We start from the raw sequence: 17,364 nt of genomic DNA on the forward strand, positions 1-17,364 counted from the left end.
AAAGGGCTGGAAGGGTTTGGGTCGCCAACCGAAAAGATTCCCCACAAATGAAGAATATGTGCTCAGTAAATATTTACTGGTGGAAGTTCATATTTTTATGATCTGGTTCTTTATTGATTTTTAGGAAGCTCATCATTGTTGTGACTAACTAGTATTGAGTGCACCTTCTGTTGGTGCTGGGCACGATGCCAAGCAAGTTATATGAATTTTCTCATTCACTCTTTGCAATACCTATGACAGAGGTATCATCAGTCTCTGTTTTACATATGAAGAAATGGAATCCCAGAATAGTGAAGCAACTTGTTCAACTTGTTCACTTACCAGCTAGTAAGTGATGAAATGGGGTTTGAACTCCAGGGTCTGACCCAGAGCCCATGTTCCTATCCTAGAACTTTAGGGGTAGACGGAAACAGAGGGTTCATCAGACCCAAACCCTTTATTTTCATGGTGCCGAGGCCCAGAGATGGGAGGTAACAAGCCGAAGGTCACACAGCAAGCCCAAGTTAGAGGTAGGCCCAGGACCCAGGAGTCCTGACTCCCAGGCCACAGTTCTTTGTATCACACTGAGCTACCTCTGGTTAGAAACCTCACATTAGTTCATTGACCTTTCAAAGGACAAATGGCCAAACGTGGGATCCTGTGGACAATTCAGTTTAAAAAGAAATGTGTTTGACTTAAGGTTAGAACAAGTCATTTCCTTTTTTGGAATCAAAATTTGATTAGTTGGATCTAACTCTTTTACTCATCTCAGTGGAGACTCTAGCCTGTACATTTTTCAGTTCTTCAGAGATAAGAGGAAGGAAAGAATGCAAAGGTCCGACAGCTTCAGTTGGGACTTACCAAGATTACTTCAAACTCCAAGCTCCTGACTCAGAAATGCCGTATGTGCGGTGTTTAACCACGTCCTGTGTAACAGCTTTGGGAAGCCTCTTGATGGAGTAGAACATCGCCTGGCTGTGGGGTCCCTTGAGCTCGGCCCCTTGTGAGATTGAAGTGAAGATAACGGACAGAAAGCACCTGGTATAAGGTGGGACTCGGTAAACGTCAGTTCCCTTCCCCTTGTCCTCTGCTACTTCCAGCCAGCACCCAATTTAACAAGCAGCGCCTACCTTGCCCACCCGTCCTGTCTCAGAGTCTCAAGTTCCTTTGTCAGCAGAACTGAAAAAGTTTGCTTAAACTGAAAGTCACTTTGGTGCAGCATTTAAGACCTTAGAGAGCAAAGGCATAAGCAGAGACTCGTGAATCACACAGGGGTTTGAATTTTGGCTCCATCACTCCCTAACTATGTCGTAGTTGTGTAACCTCCTGTGTCTCAGTTTCCCTCGCAATACAATGGGGTTAATCACAGTACCCACCTCAGAGGGTTGTTTGGGGATTCGATGCAACATGTGTGCAGGGGGCTGAGAACTGTGTGTCACCTGGTGAGCACATCCTACAGGTTTGCTGGAGGCTTGTCAGGTCCTTCAGTCTCTTCAGTTTTTCATCTGAGTTTTAGTGCAGTTAGACAAGACATTTTCTTCGCTTCTTTGAAGGGTAATGACAATTGGGCAAATGACTGCATGTGATAGCAGAGTGAGGTGGTGTCACAGGCAGTAGTGGAGAGTCCAAGACTCTCTGGGGCAGGAGACCTGGGTTCGAGTCCAGGCTCTGCCACCAGCACCCATATGTCCTTCTTTCTCTAGGCTGCAATTCCATGCTTGTAAAATTTGGGGGTTGGAAGAGGTGACTGGTTAAACCATTCCTGGCTTTAGATGTGCTCGCTAATCATGGCCATCTAATCATCTTCTTGAAAGCCTTACGTAAGCAAGACTGACAACAGGTTAGTAAAGGTTCAGAATCCTGTAATTTTGGTTCGAGAATGAAGAACTCTTTCGAGATCTCCCAGACCAAGGAAAGCCAGTTAGGAAGGCATAGCAGCCTTGAGGAGTCACCAGCATGTCTGCCTCATCTGGCCTTCCCACTCTCCTCTAGCCCCCGTAGGACACAGTGTGACTTCCATCCGCCACCATTTCCCCCAGATACTACTGTAAATGAGCTCTCAGATCCTTCTCCACATTCTGAAATCCATCCAACAAACATGCACATTCACTAAACGTGCCCCCACCATGCACCAGGCACTTTTTTGGGATGTGGACAGAAGACGCAGCCCCTGCCTCCTGGGCTGACGTTCTAGTGGGGACAGACTGAAGCAAAACAAACAAGCAGGAGCTGGAGCAGAGCAGGCAGAACGGCGGCGAGATGGATTGAACTGGTTTTGCAGAATGAGTACAATTTAGCAAGCTCAAGGTGTGGGCGAGGAGAATGTGGAGCTGTAATAACTAACCGTGGAGTGGAGCCTGGGAAGGGCGGGGGGAGGGACTTGGAGGGGGCAGTGATAGGTGGCAAGGTCAGGGGCCGTGTGGGTGAAGGCTTAAAGGAACAAGCTGGAAAGCGGTCTGAATATGGGGTCTTTGGAGGGTCTGGAGCTTGACTGTGGGCCAGAGTAGCTGAACCTGGAGAGAAAAGTCAGGGAGCCAGGAGGCCAGGGCATTGGTAGATCAGGCAAGTGGACAGTGAAAGCATGGAGCAAGGCACAGGATGAGCTGGAGAGGGGCCACTGAGGGGGGTGCTAAGACCCTCAGGGAGTTTGTAAAGCAGTGAAAGGTAGCAGGGACAGCAGTGAGTGCTGGAGGCTGGGAAGACATATTTAATCATGCAATTTAATGTTACATTTGGGGGAAAACCTCTTTTGTTGGTATGATAAGAACTGCAGAAAGGGAGAGAGCAAGCTGATGTCAGGTAAAGCAGGCCTGAGCCTTAAGTTGAGAAATACCTGGGAGTATCTCGTTTCACCTAGGATCAAAGTGGCCACCAAAGGCCGAGAGCTCTCTTTGTACAGTCAGATGCGGCCCTAAGCTGGTGGGAAGGCATTTCATTTTCTAAAAGTGAAGGAACTTCCTGTCATCTCTGAAATACCAAGGAGATAGGCCTGAAATTCAGAGGCCTGAAATAATACTATGATGATAATTTATTAGTCTCATCTATCAAAAGCCATTGATTGAGAGGCAATGTGTAGAGGGGTTAAGAACGTGGGCTCTGCCTGGGTTTAAATCCCAGCTCTGCTCCTTATTATCATTTAACCTCATCTGTGCAACTGGGGGAAGAACAGCGCCTACCCCTTCCATTTCTGAGAAGTAAATGAGTGGAAACGTGTAGAGACGGTTGCCTGGCCTGTGTAAGGACTCAAAAACTGTTGACCAGATATTCTAATCTTTTTCATCTTTGCTGGCAACCCCCTAAAAACAAACAACAAACAAACAAACAAACAAACAGAAAACACAAGCAAAAACAGGCTTCGAAGGCCCTGTGCCATTAGCATTTCTGTGTGTGTAAAACCAGCCAGAGAGTAAAGCTGAGACGTGGGTTTTCCCTCTGCTAATTGCAGTTCAACAGCCACTGGGAGGCAGTGTGGCCCAGGGAGAGGGGGGCTGTCCTGGGAGTCAGAAGCCCTGGGTTTCCGGTCCTCCTCAGCCTATGTGGCTAAGGCCAGGTATGGCCAAAGACAAGGCAGGGTGTCTCGAACCTCAGCTTGCCCACCTGTGAAGTGGGAACGATCATTCCACCAGGCCTACACAAGGTGGTCTTGAGGACCAAATGAGGAGACATTCCATTAAGGTCAACTCACTGGGAAAGTGTGTGCAGCTCACTAGTGTTGAGTGTCTGCCTACTGTGTGCAGGGCAGTGGTTCAGAATGTGGCCTGCCCCCTCCCCAGAGAAGTACGCAGAAGACAGATGTGATAAAAAAATTACAGTGAATATTTAAGTAAAAAAAATTTATTCCAGTAAAAGACACTGCCATGAATCCCCCTCAAATACTCCGCCTCGCTTTGAACACACTTATCCCATCCTTCTTGCCACTTTCTGAAGCAGTTCTGGAAGTCCTCTTTCGTGAGTAGCTTTACTTCATCCTCCATCATGACAACGCTCCGTGTCACACAGCACTTCTGGTACAGCAATTTCTGTCAAGTAAAAACATTATGGTGGGTCCTCATCCACCTTATTCAGGGATCTGGCACTGTGTGACTTCTGGCTCTTCCCCAAAGTCAAAATGATTCAAGACATCGAGGCAGCCATGACAGCACAACAATATCACCAAGTATCTGTTTGAACCTTTTGATGTGAAAAATGTAAATGCAGTACGTATGGCGGGATGAGGAGAGAGAGGGATGCTGTGTGATGGCGCTAGAGCCACATATGGGCCTGATCCCAGGGCCACCACGTTCCGGCACGTGATCTTGCATGAGTTATTCAGCCTCTCTGCGGCTCAGTTTCTGCATGAAAGGGGCGTGATAACATAATACCTGCAACCCACCTGGACCATTGGAAGGTTGCGACCAATGAATTTAAAGCACTTAGTTGGAAAATGGTTGCTGCAGCTGTTTAACCAGCGAGGGCTCCCCACTCTCCAGATCAGCTTCCAAACTTCCCAGAGGGCACAAGCAGTTTATCTTTTCCTTTTACATGCAATGCCCCAGGCACCCAGCCCATGGGAGTCCCTGCTCCTTCAGGATACCAGGTCAAAGAAGAGTGTGTGGGAGAGAAAGGGGGGGCCAGGTGAGGGGTGCCCTGAGTCAAATGCAACAAAATACATTTGCTATCTCCCAGAGAAAAAACCCTGCAGACCAGCAGCTGGGCTGTCCGGAAACCAGGCCCAGCTCTACTGAACCCCACATCCCTTCCCCTTGAGCTGCACCTCCTTACTCTGTTGAAGAGGTGTGCATCTGAAGTATTCGTGCAAGTCAGTTGCTTGGGCCCGTCCCAGGACCTCACTTTGCCCACTTAGGCCTCCAAGATGGAGCCCCAGCCAAACCTCTGGCACTCAGGCCCATGACCTCTCACCCCGTCTCTCCCTAAACTACTCACCAGTCCTCGGGCACATCCAAACCTTTCTACCTTCCCCCTCCACACTAGTGATTTTGAGTCTATCTCCCTCAAGAGAGAGAGTTCCTCACTTGCCTTAATGATGCCTGGTTAGACACAGCTCAAATATCTGCTCCCCCAGAAGCTCCTCCAATGTGGGTTTCCTTTCCCTTCCTCCTGTTGGTTCAGAGGAAAGCGCTGGGTGGGGGACGGGGGCTGAGCATCATCATCTGGGAGAAAAGATGGTGTGCTGAAACGAGGCAGGGCAGCTCTGCTTCCCACCTTGGGGAACTTGGGGAATTAAGGGCATTGGCTGGAACTAGACAAGCACAGGGCCACCGGGGAGAAAAACTGTCTTCCGTTTTCATCTAAACATCTCAGGAGGTTCCTGTATAAGAAACCTGCATATGGCCTCCCCACGTACAGATGTGCTTTACCATCGATGTACAAAGCTGTGCATTGCAGAATTAACTGTAAAAGACGGGAGCCAACTCGATGTCTATCAATAAGGAACTGATTAAATCAGTCAGATTTTCATACGATGGAACACTCTCCAGCCCAACAAAGGAGGAAGACACATGTAAAAGAATGAAACTGGACCCATGGGCAAAGGACCTGAATAGACATTTCTCCAAAGAAGATATACGGAAGGCCAACAGGTACATGAAAAGATATTCTACGTCACTAGCCATTAGGGAAATGCAAATTAAAACCACAATGAGATATCACCTCACACTTGTGAGAATGGCCATCATCAAAAAGACAAGAGATACTGGCAAGCATGTGGAACAAAGGGAACCCTTGTGCACCGTTAGTGGGATTGTAAATTGGTGCAGCCATGATGGAAAACAGTATGGAGGTTTCTCAAAAAATTAAAAATTGAACTACCTATGATCTAGCAAGCCCACTTCTGGGAATATATCCAAAGGAAACAGAAACACTCAAAAAGCTATGTGCACCCCAGGTTCAGAGCAGTATTATTTACAACCATTTTTGATATCAGAAGGATTATTCATTATGAATTTGTACCAACTGGACAAACAGTTAACCAAGTTTACTATTGGAAGTGCTGAAAAGGCTGCATGAAAAAGTTAGACGACCTGAACCTTTGCCAACAATTCATGGCTCTTGCATCACGACAATGTACCAGCTCACACAGCACTGTCTGTGAGGGAGTTTTTAGCCAGTAAACAAATAACTGTATTGGAACATACTCCCTACTCACCTGATCTGGCCCCCAATGACTTCTTTCTTTACCCGAAGATAAAGGAAATATTGAAAGGAAGACATTTTGATGACATTCAGGACATCAAAGGTAATGCGACGATAGTTCTGATGGCCATTCCAGAAAAAGAGTTCCAAAATTGCTTTGAAGGGTGGACTAGGCACTGGTGTTGGTGCATAGCTTCCCAAGGGGAGTACTTCGAAGGTGACCGTAGTGATATTCAGAAGTGAGGTATGGAGCCCTCTGTCTAGGATGAGTTCGCGAACTTAATTGTCCGACCTCGTGTGTATGTATAAAATGGAATATTATTCAGCCAATAAAAAAACGAGGGAATCCTACCATTTGTAATAATGTGGATGTACCTTGAAGGCACAATGCTAAGTGAAATAAGTCAGGCAGAGAAAGACAAATACAGTATGATCTCACTATATGTGGAATCTTAAAACACACACACACACACACACACAAAAAAACTCATAGAAAAAGAGATCAGATTTATTACCAGAGGTGGGGCGAGGGGGAATCTGATGAAAGTGGTGAAAATGTACAAACTCCCAGGTATAAGTACTAGAGATAAAATGTACAGCATGGTGACGAGAGCTAACACTGCTGTACGGAGGATATACAGGAAAGCTGTTACGAGAGTAAATCCTAAGAGTTCTCATCACAAGGAGAAATGCTTTTCTTTTTTCCCCCTTTCTTTCCTTGTCATTGTATCTGTATGAGGTGATGGATGTTAGCTGAACCTACCGTGATAATCATTTCACAATAGATGTAAATCAAACCACCGTCCTGTACACCTTAAACTTACGCAGTGATGGACATTGGTTATTTCTCAGTAAAACTTGGGGCAGTGGGGAAAGAGGAGAAAGTCCTCATCGCTCTGATACGGAACAATGACCAAAATAAATTGTAAGTAAAAAATACAATGTGCATAATCAGGGAAATGAAGCTATAAACCACTATGATTTCACACATACTGTTCTGGAAAATTTTAAAACCTGATCACTCCAAGTGTCGGTGAGGATATGGAGGAAAGGGAACTCTGAAAATGCTGGCAGGTGTGTGCCTGGGCATAACCACCCAGGAAAACAGTTTGGCGTTTATCTCCTGCAGGTGGCAATGCATTCTTTAGGACCTGCAAGTGCCCGAGGGAAGCCCTTACCACCCCAAACCGTACATACCAGAGCAGTCACACGAGCGCTGTTCCTAGAAGCCAAAATTGGAAGCAGCCCACATGTCCTGAAATAGTACAATGATAAATGAGCTGTGTTATCTTCACACAATGGAATTCCACACCGGAGTGAATACGAGGGAACCACAGCCATGCGTCCCAGCAGGATCGAATCTCAGGACCATCATCGTCCGGGGGATAAGAGCAAGTTGTAGAAGACGGCCCGGGATACACTTTCTTCTCTTCGAAAACAGGGGAAACACCACACAATATGTATCGTGTGGCGATAGAAACCTGTGGCAGGACTCTAACGAAGAAAAGGGCACGATAAGCATAGCACTCAGGATTGTATTCAGGGGAAGAAGAGGTGGGTGGGGAAGGGCCTCACAGAGGATTTCCGAAGCTCTGCTTCTTTGTCTAGGACAGGGGCTGGGTACTGGGTGGCTGGCTGGATCATCGGTTTTTAAAATCATATATATTGTATAACTACTATTTTTGTATCTAGGCAATATTTAATAAAGATAATTTTTTTAAATGAAGCCTAGGCCCGTGTGAACAGAATGTTACGTTTGTATGCAAAAGGGGACACACACACACACACACACACACACACACACGCTGATACTACAGTATCTCTGGAAAGTCATATATGCAAGTGGTAAAACTGGTTGCCTCTGGGAGAGGAACTAGGGGGCCGGGGGTGGGGGACTGGGAACTAGGAGGAGGGAGATGCTCCTGAATTTAAAAATTTTGAACCACATAAACCAATTGAAATTAAAAAATAAAAATATTTGATGAGAGAGGCTGAAAGAAGGAGAGAGAGAGGACATGGAGAAAGGGAAGGGAAGGCGTGAGGGAGGGAGGAGAGGAGGGAGGAAAAGAGGACAGAGACAGGACGAGGACTGGCTGGGCTCTGGCCGCCAAAACCCGATATGCCCAGAACCGCAGCGGAGCCAGAAGCCCAGGAAAGCCTGCGTCCTCATCTCACAGTTCAGCTCGGGCCTAGACCCAGACCACGCTCTTGCGCCCAAGGCAGGCCAGCTTCAAACCCTTGCCTGAGAGAACTCTGGCTCTGCAATCTTTTGTTTCCAGAGCTTTGTTTCCCGACAAGGCTCCCTTGGGTCTCTCTCTGACCTTGCCTTCTTATCTCAGACCTTCTTTCTCCCCACTGGTGACCTGAGCACTTCCTTGGAAGTCACTACAGAGTTTTCTGAGCCTTCGTCCTCAATGACTCTGAAATGTGCATCTGTGTCACCAAGGTCAGCCAACAGCAAATAGGTCCTTTTCATCCCCTTTTTAATCCTCCCCTCAAAGATCCAGTGTCATTTGCTACACTGCCTCATCAAAACCTGTTCGCACATTCTTTATTCACACTGGAATACCAATAACTCAAAGGAAAGCTGGGTCACAGGCTTGTCCTCAAGGACCATGGCCTTGAGAGGGAAGCCATGACGTGCTAATGGAATTTCAGGCATCAGCCAGGGGACAGAAGGATTCGGACCCGTGTGCAGTGGTGGGTGCCTTTGCCCTGCCGGCACTCAGGATGCCTGAGGGCTGAAATGTTGGCATCTTGGGTCCGTACAAAAGAAGGGGCCCCTGAGGCTATATTCAGACCCCCAGAACCCAAGGGCTAGAGGGGAGGAGGAAGGGGCCACGGAGCGTTGTGCTAATCCGAGCTAAGAAATCTTATTCCCCAAAGAGCCAGTGCCAGGATCTGGCGACACAGGCATATGGAGATGGGAAGTCAGCCAATCAATCCTGCTCTCGGTGAGAGCAGCATCGGCTCTCCCACCCCACCCATCCCCTCAAAGGGGAGCTCCCCGGGTGAAGCAAGTAACGTTATAAAGGAAGAGAGAAGCCTGGCTGTATAATGGAGCTTAGCGGAAGCCATTCCACTAGCAGGTCTGGTGCAAACGCCATGGCTGGCGAGAGTAAGTGTTGGTGAGGACGTGGAGCCCTGGTTTCTCTCATGTACTGCTGGCAGGGTGTAATTTATACAGCCAGCGGAAAACTGTTTGGTAGAGTCTACTAACGCTGAGCACATACCTGTCCTGTGACCTAGTAATTCTGCTCCTGGGGATACACTGAAGAGAAATGCCTGCTGTGTCCACCAAACGCCACGCACGAGGATGTGCACAGCGGTGTTACTCACGACAGCCCCAAGCCTGAAGCCACCCACGCCCGCCAGCAGCAGAATCGGGAAACAAAGCCCAGTGTGTTTACGCAGTGGGATGCTACTCAGCAATAACAAAACCCAAACTACAGCAACACGCACAACAGGCATGGAGCTCAAAGGCGTAATGTTGAATGAAAGAAGCCAGACCCAAAAGAGCACATACCGTATGCTTCCATTTATATGAAATTCAAGAACAGGCAACACTACCGTACAGCCACAGAAGCCCTGACAGCAGCTCCCCTGGGAGGGGGCCATATTGACTAGGAAGGAACATGGGGAACTTTCTAGGGCAATGGAAATGTTCTATATTTTGATCTGAGTGGGGGTTTCATGGATGGATACACATGTAAAAATTCATGGAGCTTCAGCTTAAGGGTTGTGTACCTTAATTACTGTACGTAAAGTTGTATCTAAAGCAACAACAGTGTTCAAGGTCTAAAGCTCCACTGCTTCTGCCCCCGGACCTGACTACATGGCTGCTGGTCTCGCCCTTGGAATGACCTTGCATGCCAGGTGCTGGTGGCTGTAATTGCGGGCAAAGAGCAGGAGCGTCTCAAGATGGAGAAGAAATTATATGGCCGTTCGGGGGTCTCTTCCCTCACAGATGTTTGAACAAGGGACAGAATTTGATCTAGGACTTATTTCCACGGAAATGCACCTGAGTTCTGGGGATGGAGATACACAGCTCTCTCTCAAGTCCAACTGCGGGAGACTGCCAATATTTTAGCAAAACAAAAGAGAGAAAAGCAAAACAATAACAGGCACAGTTTGGCTTGGGCCACTTTACGATACACAACAAGTGAGGAAAAGCCAAACGTGGGTGGAGACGGTGTTGGGCCTTGTTTCAGCCATGCCAAGAACTTCTGCAGTGATGACAGACAGCTAACACCCTCTCAGAGCGGCTGATTTCTCAGCCACCCATACGAAAAACTAAAATACGCGATCTATCCAGAAAAAGAGACGGTAAGGAATTACATTAAAATGGTGGAAATAGTTATTCCTGGGTGGTTAGAATAAACTTAATTTCTTCTTTGCACTTTCTAAAAAAAAAAAAAAAAATCTCCCAAATTAGATAGCAGCAAATAAATTTTATAATCTTTCATGACCAGCTCAAATAAAATCCTTCAAGGTCTTTCTGAACTGCGAAGCTGGGGGAGAGGCCCTCCCTGAGCCCCCTGCATCTTTGCCCAGCAGGAACCATCAACATTGCACCCCCAATACTGCCTCTCTGTCCCCAACAGGGGCCAATACAAAGGAGAAGGGAAGAGGAAGGAATGCAGACACAGCTTCAGAAGGGGGGGAGTTAGACTGCCCCCTGCCACCTCCAACCAGCAAGCAAGGAACACACAATGCTCTTTGAAGTAACAACACAACCACCCTTCTGAAATATGGGGACAATTCGCTTTTTTAAAAATTGAGGTATAATTGACACACAACGTTTTATTAGTTTCAGGTGTGCAACATGATTTGCCATTTGTATATATTGCAAAATGATCACCGTAATAAATCCAGTTAACATTTGTCACCTTAAATATAGATTTTGTTCTGGTGATGAGCATTAAGATTTTCTACCCTCTGAGCAACTTTCATATATGCAATACAGCATTATTACCGACAGACAATTGGCTTTTTCCATTCCATATGGACTGTGAGACTCAGCCTTCTTAAGAATATTAAAATTGTAGCGAATACTAACATACGAAGCTCAGACAACTAAGTTCGCTAACTTTCCACCGTGCAGTTACACGGCGAAAAGTTTGCGAACTTAATTGTCTGACATTTCGTATATAGAAATATAAATACTACATTATCATGTTTAATACGTATGTAGATTTCTTTTCTTTCCACCCCTAGGGCCCTCTGCCACCCTTGAAGGGAAAGGGCAAGCAGAGGGGAATCCCCGTGCCAAGGTGGAATGGAAGCTGCCCTCCAGTGCTGGCCGAGCAGACACACACCTCTCTAGCTCCTCTTCCCCACCACACAATGAGGCAGAAACTTCTGTCTCCTCCAAAGACCACTTTCCCTCGTGCCAGCTCTGATTGGCCGCGGCTGGCAGGGCCACACGTTCACACTCATTGCAGAGCCGGGGGTGGACAGGGCCCCCACATTCCATCTCCCTCAGCACCCCTCCCAGAGCCTGGCAGTTTCCCCACTCATCTCTTCTTCTCTCCAAGTCAAAGCTCACAACCTAGCCAGGTCAGGAGAGTCCATCTGAAAGGCAAACCCCACTCAAGTGTTAACGGAAACGGATACATTAACAGGAGTGGCCAACAGGCGTTTGGCAAATTACTTCGGTGGTATTTTAGAACTTTTTAGGGAAATGAGAGTTTCTGTTCCTGGTCTGAGTGCCCCCATGTGCTCCTGGATCATGGCATTTTAGACATGCGTATGTACATTTTCATCACAGCATTGATATAATTAAGAACTCTGCTCACTTGGAGAGCTCTGAGTATGCGGGCCTGCAGAAAGCAGAAAATGCTGGGTTCTGGTCCAGCATTGCCTTTTCCTGCTCTGTGAGGCTGCACATCTGACCCGCCTTGGGGAGATGAGTCACTGGGCTTAAATGGCCCTGGAACCTTGTCATTCTGTGAGGCCCTCCCAGGGCCAGACCCCTCTGCAGGCAGTCTCCATCCTCAGCCTCTAAACATAAGGGGCCAGCTCTTCCTCAGGCCGGCTCTCCCTCTCTCTCCTTGGTCATTCTCATAGCTGCCCTGCTGGGCTCCAGTCCCCTACGTTTCCGTCCTCCGCGCCTACCTCTTGATCTCCAGGCCCAGTTCCATCAGCCTCCTGGGGGCTTTTCTCAGATGTCCTGTAGGCAAACTCAGCAAAAACTAAACTCTGTCTTTTTTCCCCAAATCCTCTACGGATCCCTCCAGCCACCCATCAATCAGCCACCCACCAATCCGTGGTAACATTCCTTCTTTTTATTGGGGAACGGGAACGGGGCTTTATTGGGAAATAGTAAGTTGTTGTCCTTTCAATCTTAGTTGTGGAGGGCGCAGCTCAGCTCCAGGTCCAGTTGCCGTTGCTAGTTGCAGGGGGCACTGCCCACCATCCCTTGGGGGAGTCGAGGAATTGAACTGGCAACCTTGTGGTTGAGAGCCCACTGGCCCATGTAGGACTCCAAATGGCAGCCTTTGGAGTTAGGCGCACGGAGCTCCAACCGCCTGAGCCACCGGACCGGGCCCCACATTCCTTCTTTTTGACTCTGACGTCTAATTAGTTGCCAAGTTTCAGTCAAGTTCTCCTCCCGTTTAATCGTTCCATGGATGCTGCCACTTCCCATTACTAATGCCTCACCCTGGCTTTGGGGTCTTATATTAAGGCAGTTTCGAGGGGCTCAGAGAGGTCGAAGTCATACTTGCGGTCACACAGGCAGTGACAGGGTTCATAATCCTGACACACTGCCTGGCCACCTCAGTGGCTTCCAGATGGAATGGTGGTTCGTCATTAGTTGGAATATGCTCCATACCTCCCTGGGCCCTGCCTTAGCTTAATGCCCTTCCTTCATCTACCGGAGGTGCCCAAAAAATGTATACACCTGCCTCGTATTCACCTTTTGCTATCTGTATATATTGAGTATTACAATTTTAGTAGCTTTTTCCTGTCTTAAAATGTGTATACATTTTTTTGGCACCCTCTGTGTTTACACTGCCTTCTCTTTTTATCCTCGCTTGCTAAATTCCTGCCCATTGGGTCATTTTTCCTCTGCTGTGTTTGCAAGATGTTTTATAGGGTGAGCATGTAATTTTGCTCTAAATTGCCTTTGCAATTCAAAATATAAATTTATAAATAGGGATTTTTAACCTCATTTTTTCAAGACTTGAACTAATTGCTTCATTCTTCTGAAAGCTTTTGTTATTCCAACCAAGGCTGACGTCTCTCCCAGACTCCTCCCGCTTGCTGGCTCGGGAGCCTCATACCTGCCTCAGCGCTGTCAGCAATGTAAGCATCCTGGAGTGTAGCTCTGCATTCCCAACGTAACACAGGACTTTCGGCACTGGGTTCAGGTCATACCAAACCGAGAATGTTCTCACTTTAGGGACTTCAGTGACAAGAATTTCAAAGGTCCCGAGGAGGTGATCAGGAGACACCTGTGTGCTTCGGCCATACCACCCACCGAGACTGCACAGGAGCCAGGCGGGGCCAGAGAGATGGGAGAGGGGAGGGGCGGGGATGGGAAAGCTGCCCTAGGGCCCGCATCCCTGGGAACGTTCCCTCTGATTCTGCTAAGATGTGCCTTTCCAGAAATGGAGCCACAGCCACTGAGAGAAAGGAAGAAAGGCACAGAACCGGCCAGCACAGCCCTGAAATGTGTGGAGCCCATGAGAAAAGCCTGGGACAGATCCTTGTCCTAGGATTCTGCCACCATTTCTTGCCTGGCTGACCTTGGACAGGTCTTTCAATCTTGGTCAGCTTCCTCCTCTGCAACATGAAGACCCGACAGGCTCAAGGACCCCTCATGGGGACAGAGACAATGCGAATGAGGCATGAGCATCCTAGAGTCGAATTCTGCAAGCTTGGTTGTTGCGTCCCACGTGATGAGGCTTGTGGGGAGCGCCAAATTGGCCTATGCATAGCTTTTATTAGTTAGGTGGGGAAGTAAAGGAGATAAATTTGTCAATCTCAAGATCAGTGAATCCCATACATCATAATAGGAAACTGATTCAAGCCAATCACACTTGCCTGCAGGCAGCAGAACCAAGTCTCAGGATGTCTGTACTTCCCCAAGGGACAAAACCTTTATGCATATGAATAGATGGAGAGCACATCATTGAGTCTCTTCCCTTGGAGGTTGTGGGAAGGAATGCAGCCACAGAGGCAGAGGCTCTCCTTAGCCTGGGGACGGTGGGGGGCTGTGCCCACCTCTGTGAATCCCGTGGGTTCTCCTGTTGGTCCCCACATGGCTCCGCCTGGCTTAGGTTGCCCCCCCTAATCTTACTCGTCATTGGCTGACCAGCCATCCCCTGGGGCTAAACAAGGAGACATGAGGTGTAAGCACAAGGTGAAGCAAAGTCCCTGAAAGGATCCGTCTCACAGACTCTCCTTTCTTTAGGGGCAAGTACAAGGAGACAGACGGGTAGGCTGCTGCGTGACAACAGTTGGTAAACAGGTTCCGGCCAGGATGTCCCCAGGGCCACTTCTGCCACGAATTGAGGAGCAGATAGCCCAAAGGAACAGCCACAGGGAAGCCGAGGCCTGGGAGGTGGGCTGGCCCTCCCAGAGCTCCCAGAAGGCAGTGCTGTTTGGGAGGGAAGTGCATCAAGGACCATCGTCATATTCCTCCCAGGGATCCAAGCGACAGACTGACAGGCAAAGAGACAGAGCCCTATCCAGCTGGGAGCTAAACAACCCCATTCTTCAGGGCCCCTGGCCTTTCGAGGAGGGAGTGGGCTGTCGGAAATTAGGAAGAGAGGGGCCCCCACGGATGACACCAAACACAACACAGCAGCTGCTGCCCATTAGAACATTTATTTCTCAGAGAGAAAATAAGTTTCAGACAGTCATATTATAGTAGGTAAAATTAACTTCTGTATTCTTTACAAGCATAGAGTTTTCTCTGTTTATTACCTCTCTTATACCATCTGTTATAAACAATTCTAGAAAGCAAATAAAGTCACTTTCTACAATAAATAGAGCATCGTGTGCTTCACAGCAGACGCGACTGAGACACGCAGGCCCCATGCCACAGCAGGATCTGAGCCGTTTCCCATTCTAAAAGAGCAGTTCTAAAAATGAGACTCAGAGAGAGACTGAAAGATTCAAAGAGACTGAGGGAGAGAAGGAAAAGAGAGAGAGAGACAGAGAGAGAGAGAGAGAGAGAGAGAGGGGGGGGGGGAGACTAAGAGAAAGTGTTGGGGGGGAGAGACAGACCCAGAGAGAGAATAGAGAAAGCCCCGAGATCTTACAACACAGGTTGAGACAAAGGTCACAGAGTCCACAGCCAACCGACTACCTGGGGAGAGGGGGGTGCATTGGCTCCTTTAAATAAACCACACTGTGTGCATTTAAAATACTCAGCCACACAATGGAGGACTCCAGTAATGGAAACTATAGGCCTGAATAATTTAGAACAGTATTTTACAATTATATACACCATGTCCTTCCCTAGCCATATGCTGTATTGTATTTTTAGTATTGTACAAAATCCAAAACCCCATCCTTTATGTTAGAGAGTTTTGTTGGTTCCCTTTAAAACTCTGGCTCTTGTCCCAAATTGTATAAGAAGTTGTGGTGGTTGGTTGGTTGTATTTTTAAAAACTCGTGTGTAAAAATGGCAGTGATCTCCCCAGTGACTTGTTTTGTCCAAAACTCCCCTATGAAAAATTTAAAACAATTAAAAAGAACATCAGGTTAAAAAACAACATGGTAATCAGTGGCCTGCGACCTGGCCCTGCAACTTTGGTGCTTAAGAGGTGAAAAGAAACATCCAGAGAACGGACATCGAAGCCTCTGAAAATTGTGGTGGTTTGTCAGTCAACATTCCCCGTTTCACAGTTTTTTTTTTTCCTTCCGTTTTTGAGAAGGTGATGGTGGGGAGGGGGTTGAAGGAAAAGAAGGGGGCAGAGGGTTTGACATCAAAGTGCTGGGCTCCTGGAGTTGGGAAGTGGGAGCAGCAGAGGCTGGGCAGGGCAGAGCACCATGCAGCCCATGGTGGAGAGGGGGGAGGAGGGAGGAGAGGAGGGATGAAGAGGCAGACCGGCTCCACCCCAACCACCCTCAAATCCCAGTGGACAGACGGACACTCACACATCCAGCCTGGTCTGCTGACAGGAGCCGGCTCAGCCTCAGCCCGCCTCTGGGCAAGACAGGGCGAGGGCAGGAGGGACTCCACCGCAATCCCAGGGGGCAAGCTCTCACAGCCTGGCCTCAGCTGGTGTCTGCACATGCACAGGTCGGGCTGGGGTAAGGTGGGGGGCAGGGTGTGTGTGCTGGTGGAGGGGTCACCCAAGGGGTAGGCTGGCCTCTGTTCCGCCCTGAGGGGCCAGGCGGAGGCACCCACCTAGCATAGCAGCTGGCCTCAAAGGGAATGAGACATAAAAACAAAAAGACCAGTTTGGTGATGGTTTTTGTCAGTTTGGCACAAGAGAAAGTTAAGGAAGGGAACACAGGAAAAACACTGGGCAGAGGAGAATATGGGGCGGGGAGGAAGGGTGAGAATGGGTGATGGAGGGGGGAAGAGAAGGTGAGCTCGGTGAGATTCCCGGTGGGACCCGAGTATCCACAGCACCTCTGGGGTCAGTGGCAGAGCCTCGCTTGCCCTGAGGTGTAGTTAATTGGGGGTAGGGGGCAGGGAGCCAGGCACACCCTTGAGAAAGAGCCCAGGACTCCTTGCCTTCCGGGGCCCATCTCCTTGGCTGGGCCTCACAGCTGTTTCTACTTCTAACTGGTTCTTCAGTGGACGAGCCCCTGAGGGAGCCCAGGTGGGAGTTTTTGGCACACAGCAGGCCCGCCAGTGGAACCATGCAGTTGGTCAAAACTGGGCCTTGCCCTCGGAAAGGACACAGCCCAGCCCTCGCCTGCTAGGAAAGGGGGAAGCTGCCGGCCACATGTCTGGCTGGGGCAGGGAGAAGCTCTTCTGTGTCCCTCGGGCCACCTCCTACAGGTAGCTGGAGGCCACAAAGGAGTGGGGCCCCCGGACCCGGCTCAGGTGGATCATGGCGCGGTCATAGGCCACCTGCACCGATTTGCGAATGCTGGTCTTGCGACCTTCCAGCATCTTGAGCTTGTCCACGGTGTCCTCCACACCCAGGGGCAGGACTTTGTCCCTCGGAAGCCACTGCCTGGAATACAAGTGCCGTAAGAGGCCTAGGCCGTGGTGGGTTGCTCCCACGAGGGGGCTGCTCAGGGCCCACTGCCCAGGACCAGGAGCCAAGGGGGAGGGACAGG

At 48.8% G+C, this 17,364-nt stretch overlaps 1 protein-coding gene across 4 annotated transcripts in view; it reads right to left on the minus strand.

The window, feature by feature from the left end:
• Positions 1-14,927: 14,927 nt before the first annotated feature.
• The window catches only part of BRPF3 (bromodomain and PHD finger containing 3), a 32,724-nt gene continuing 30,287 nt past the window's right edge, over positions 14,928-17,364 (minus strand). For 3 of the 4 annotated variants that reach the window (XM_074332858.2, XM_074332857.2, XM_019738797.3), the window contains exon 13: positions 14,928-17,258. In XM_074332858.2, coding sequence (XP_074188959.2) covers positions 17,075-17,258 — 184 coding nt within the window. In that variant the 3' untranslated portion in view covers positions 14,928-17,074. The remainder of the gene's footprint in view (positions 17,259-17,364) is intronic. The other variant, XM_074332859.2, reaches the window with a different exon arrangement.

The sequence above is a fragment of the Rhinolophus sinicus genome, chromosome 2 (assembly GCF_057876585.1).
Source record: "Rhinolophus sinicus isolate RSI-liver-muscle chromosome 2, RSI-T2T, whole genome shotgun sequence".
In the NCBI taxonomy this organism is placed as follows: domain Eukaryota; kingdom Metazoa; phylum Chordata; class Mammalia; order Chiroptera; family Rhinolophidae; genus Rhinolophus; species Rhinolophus sinicus.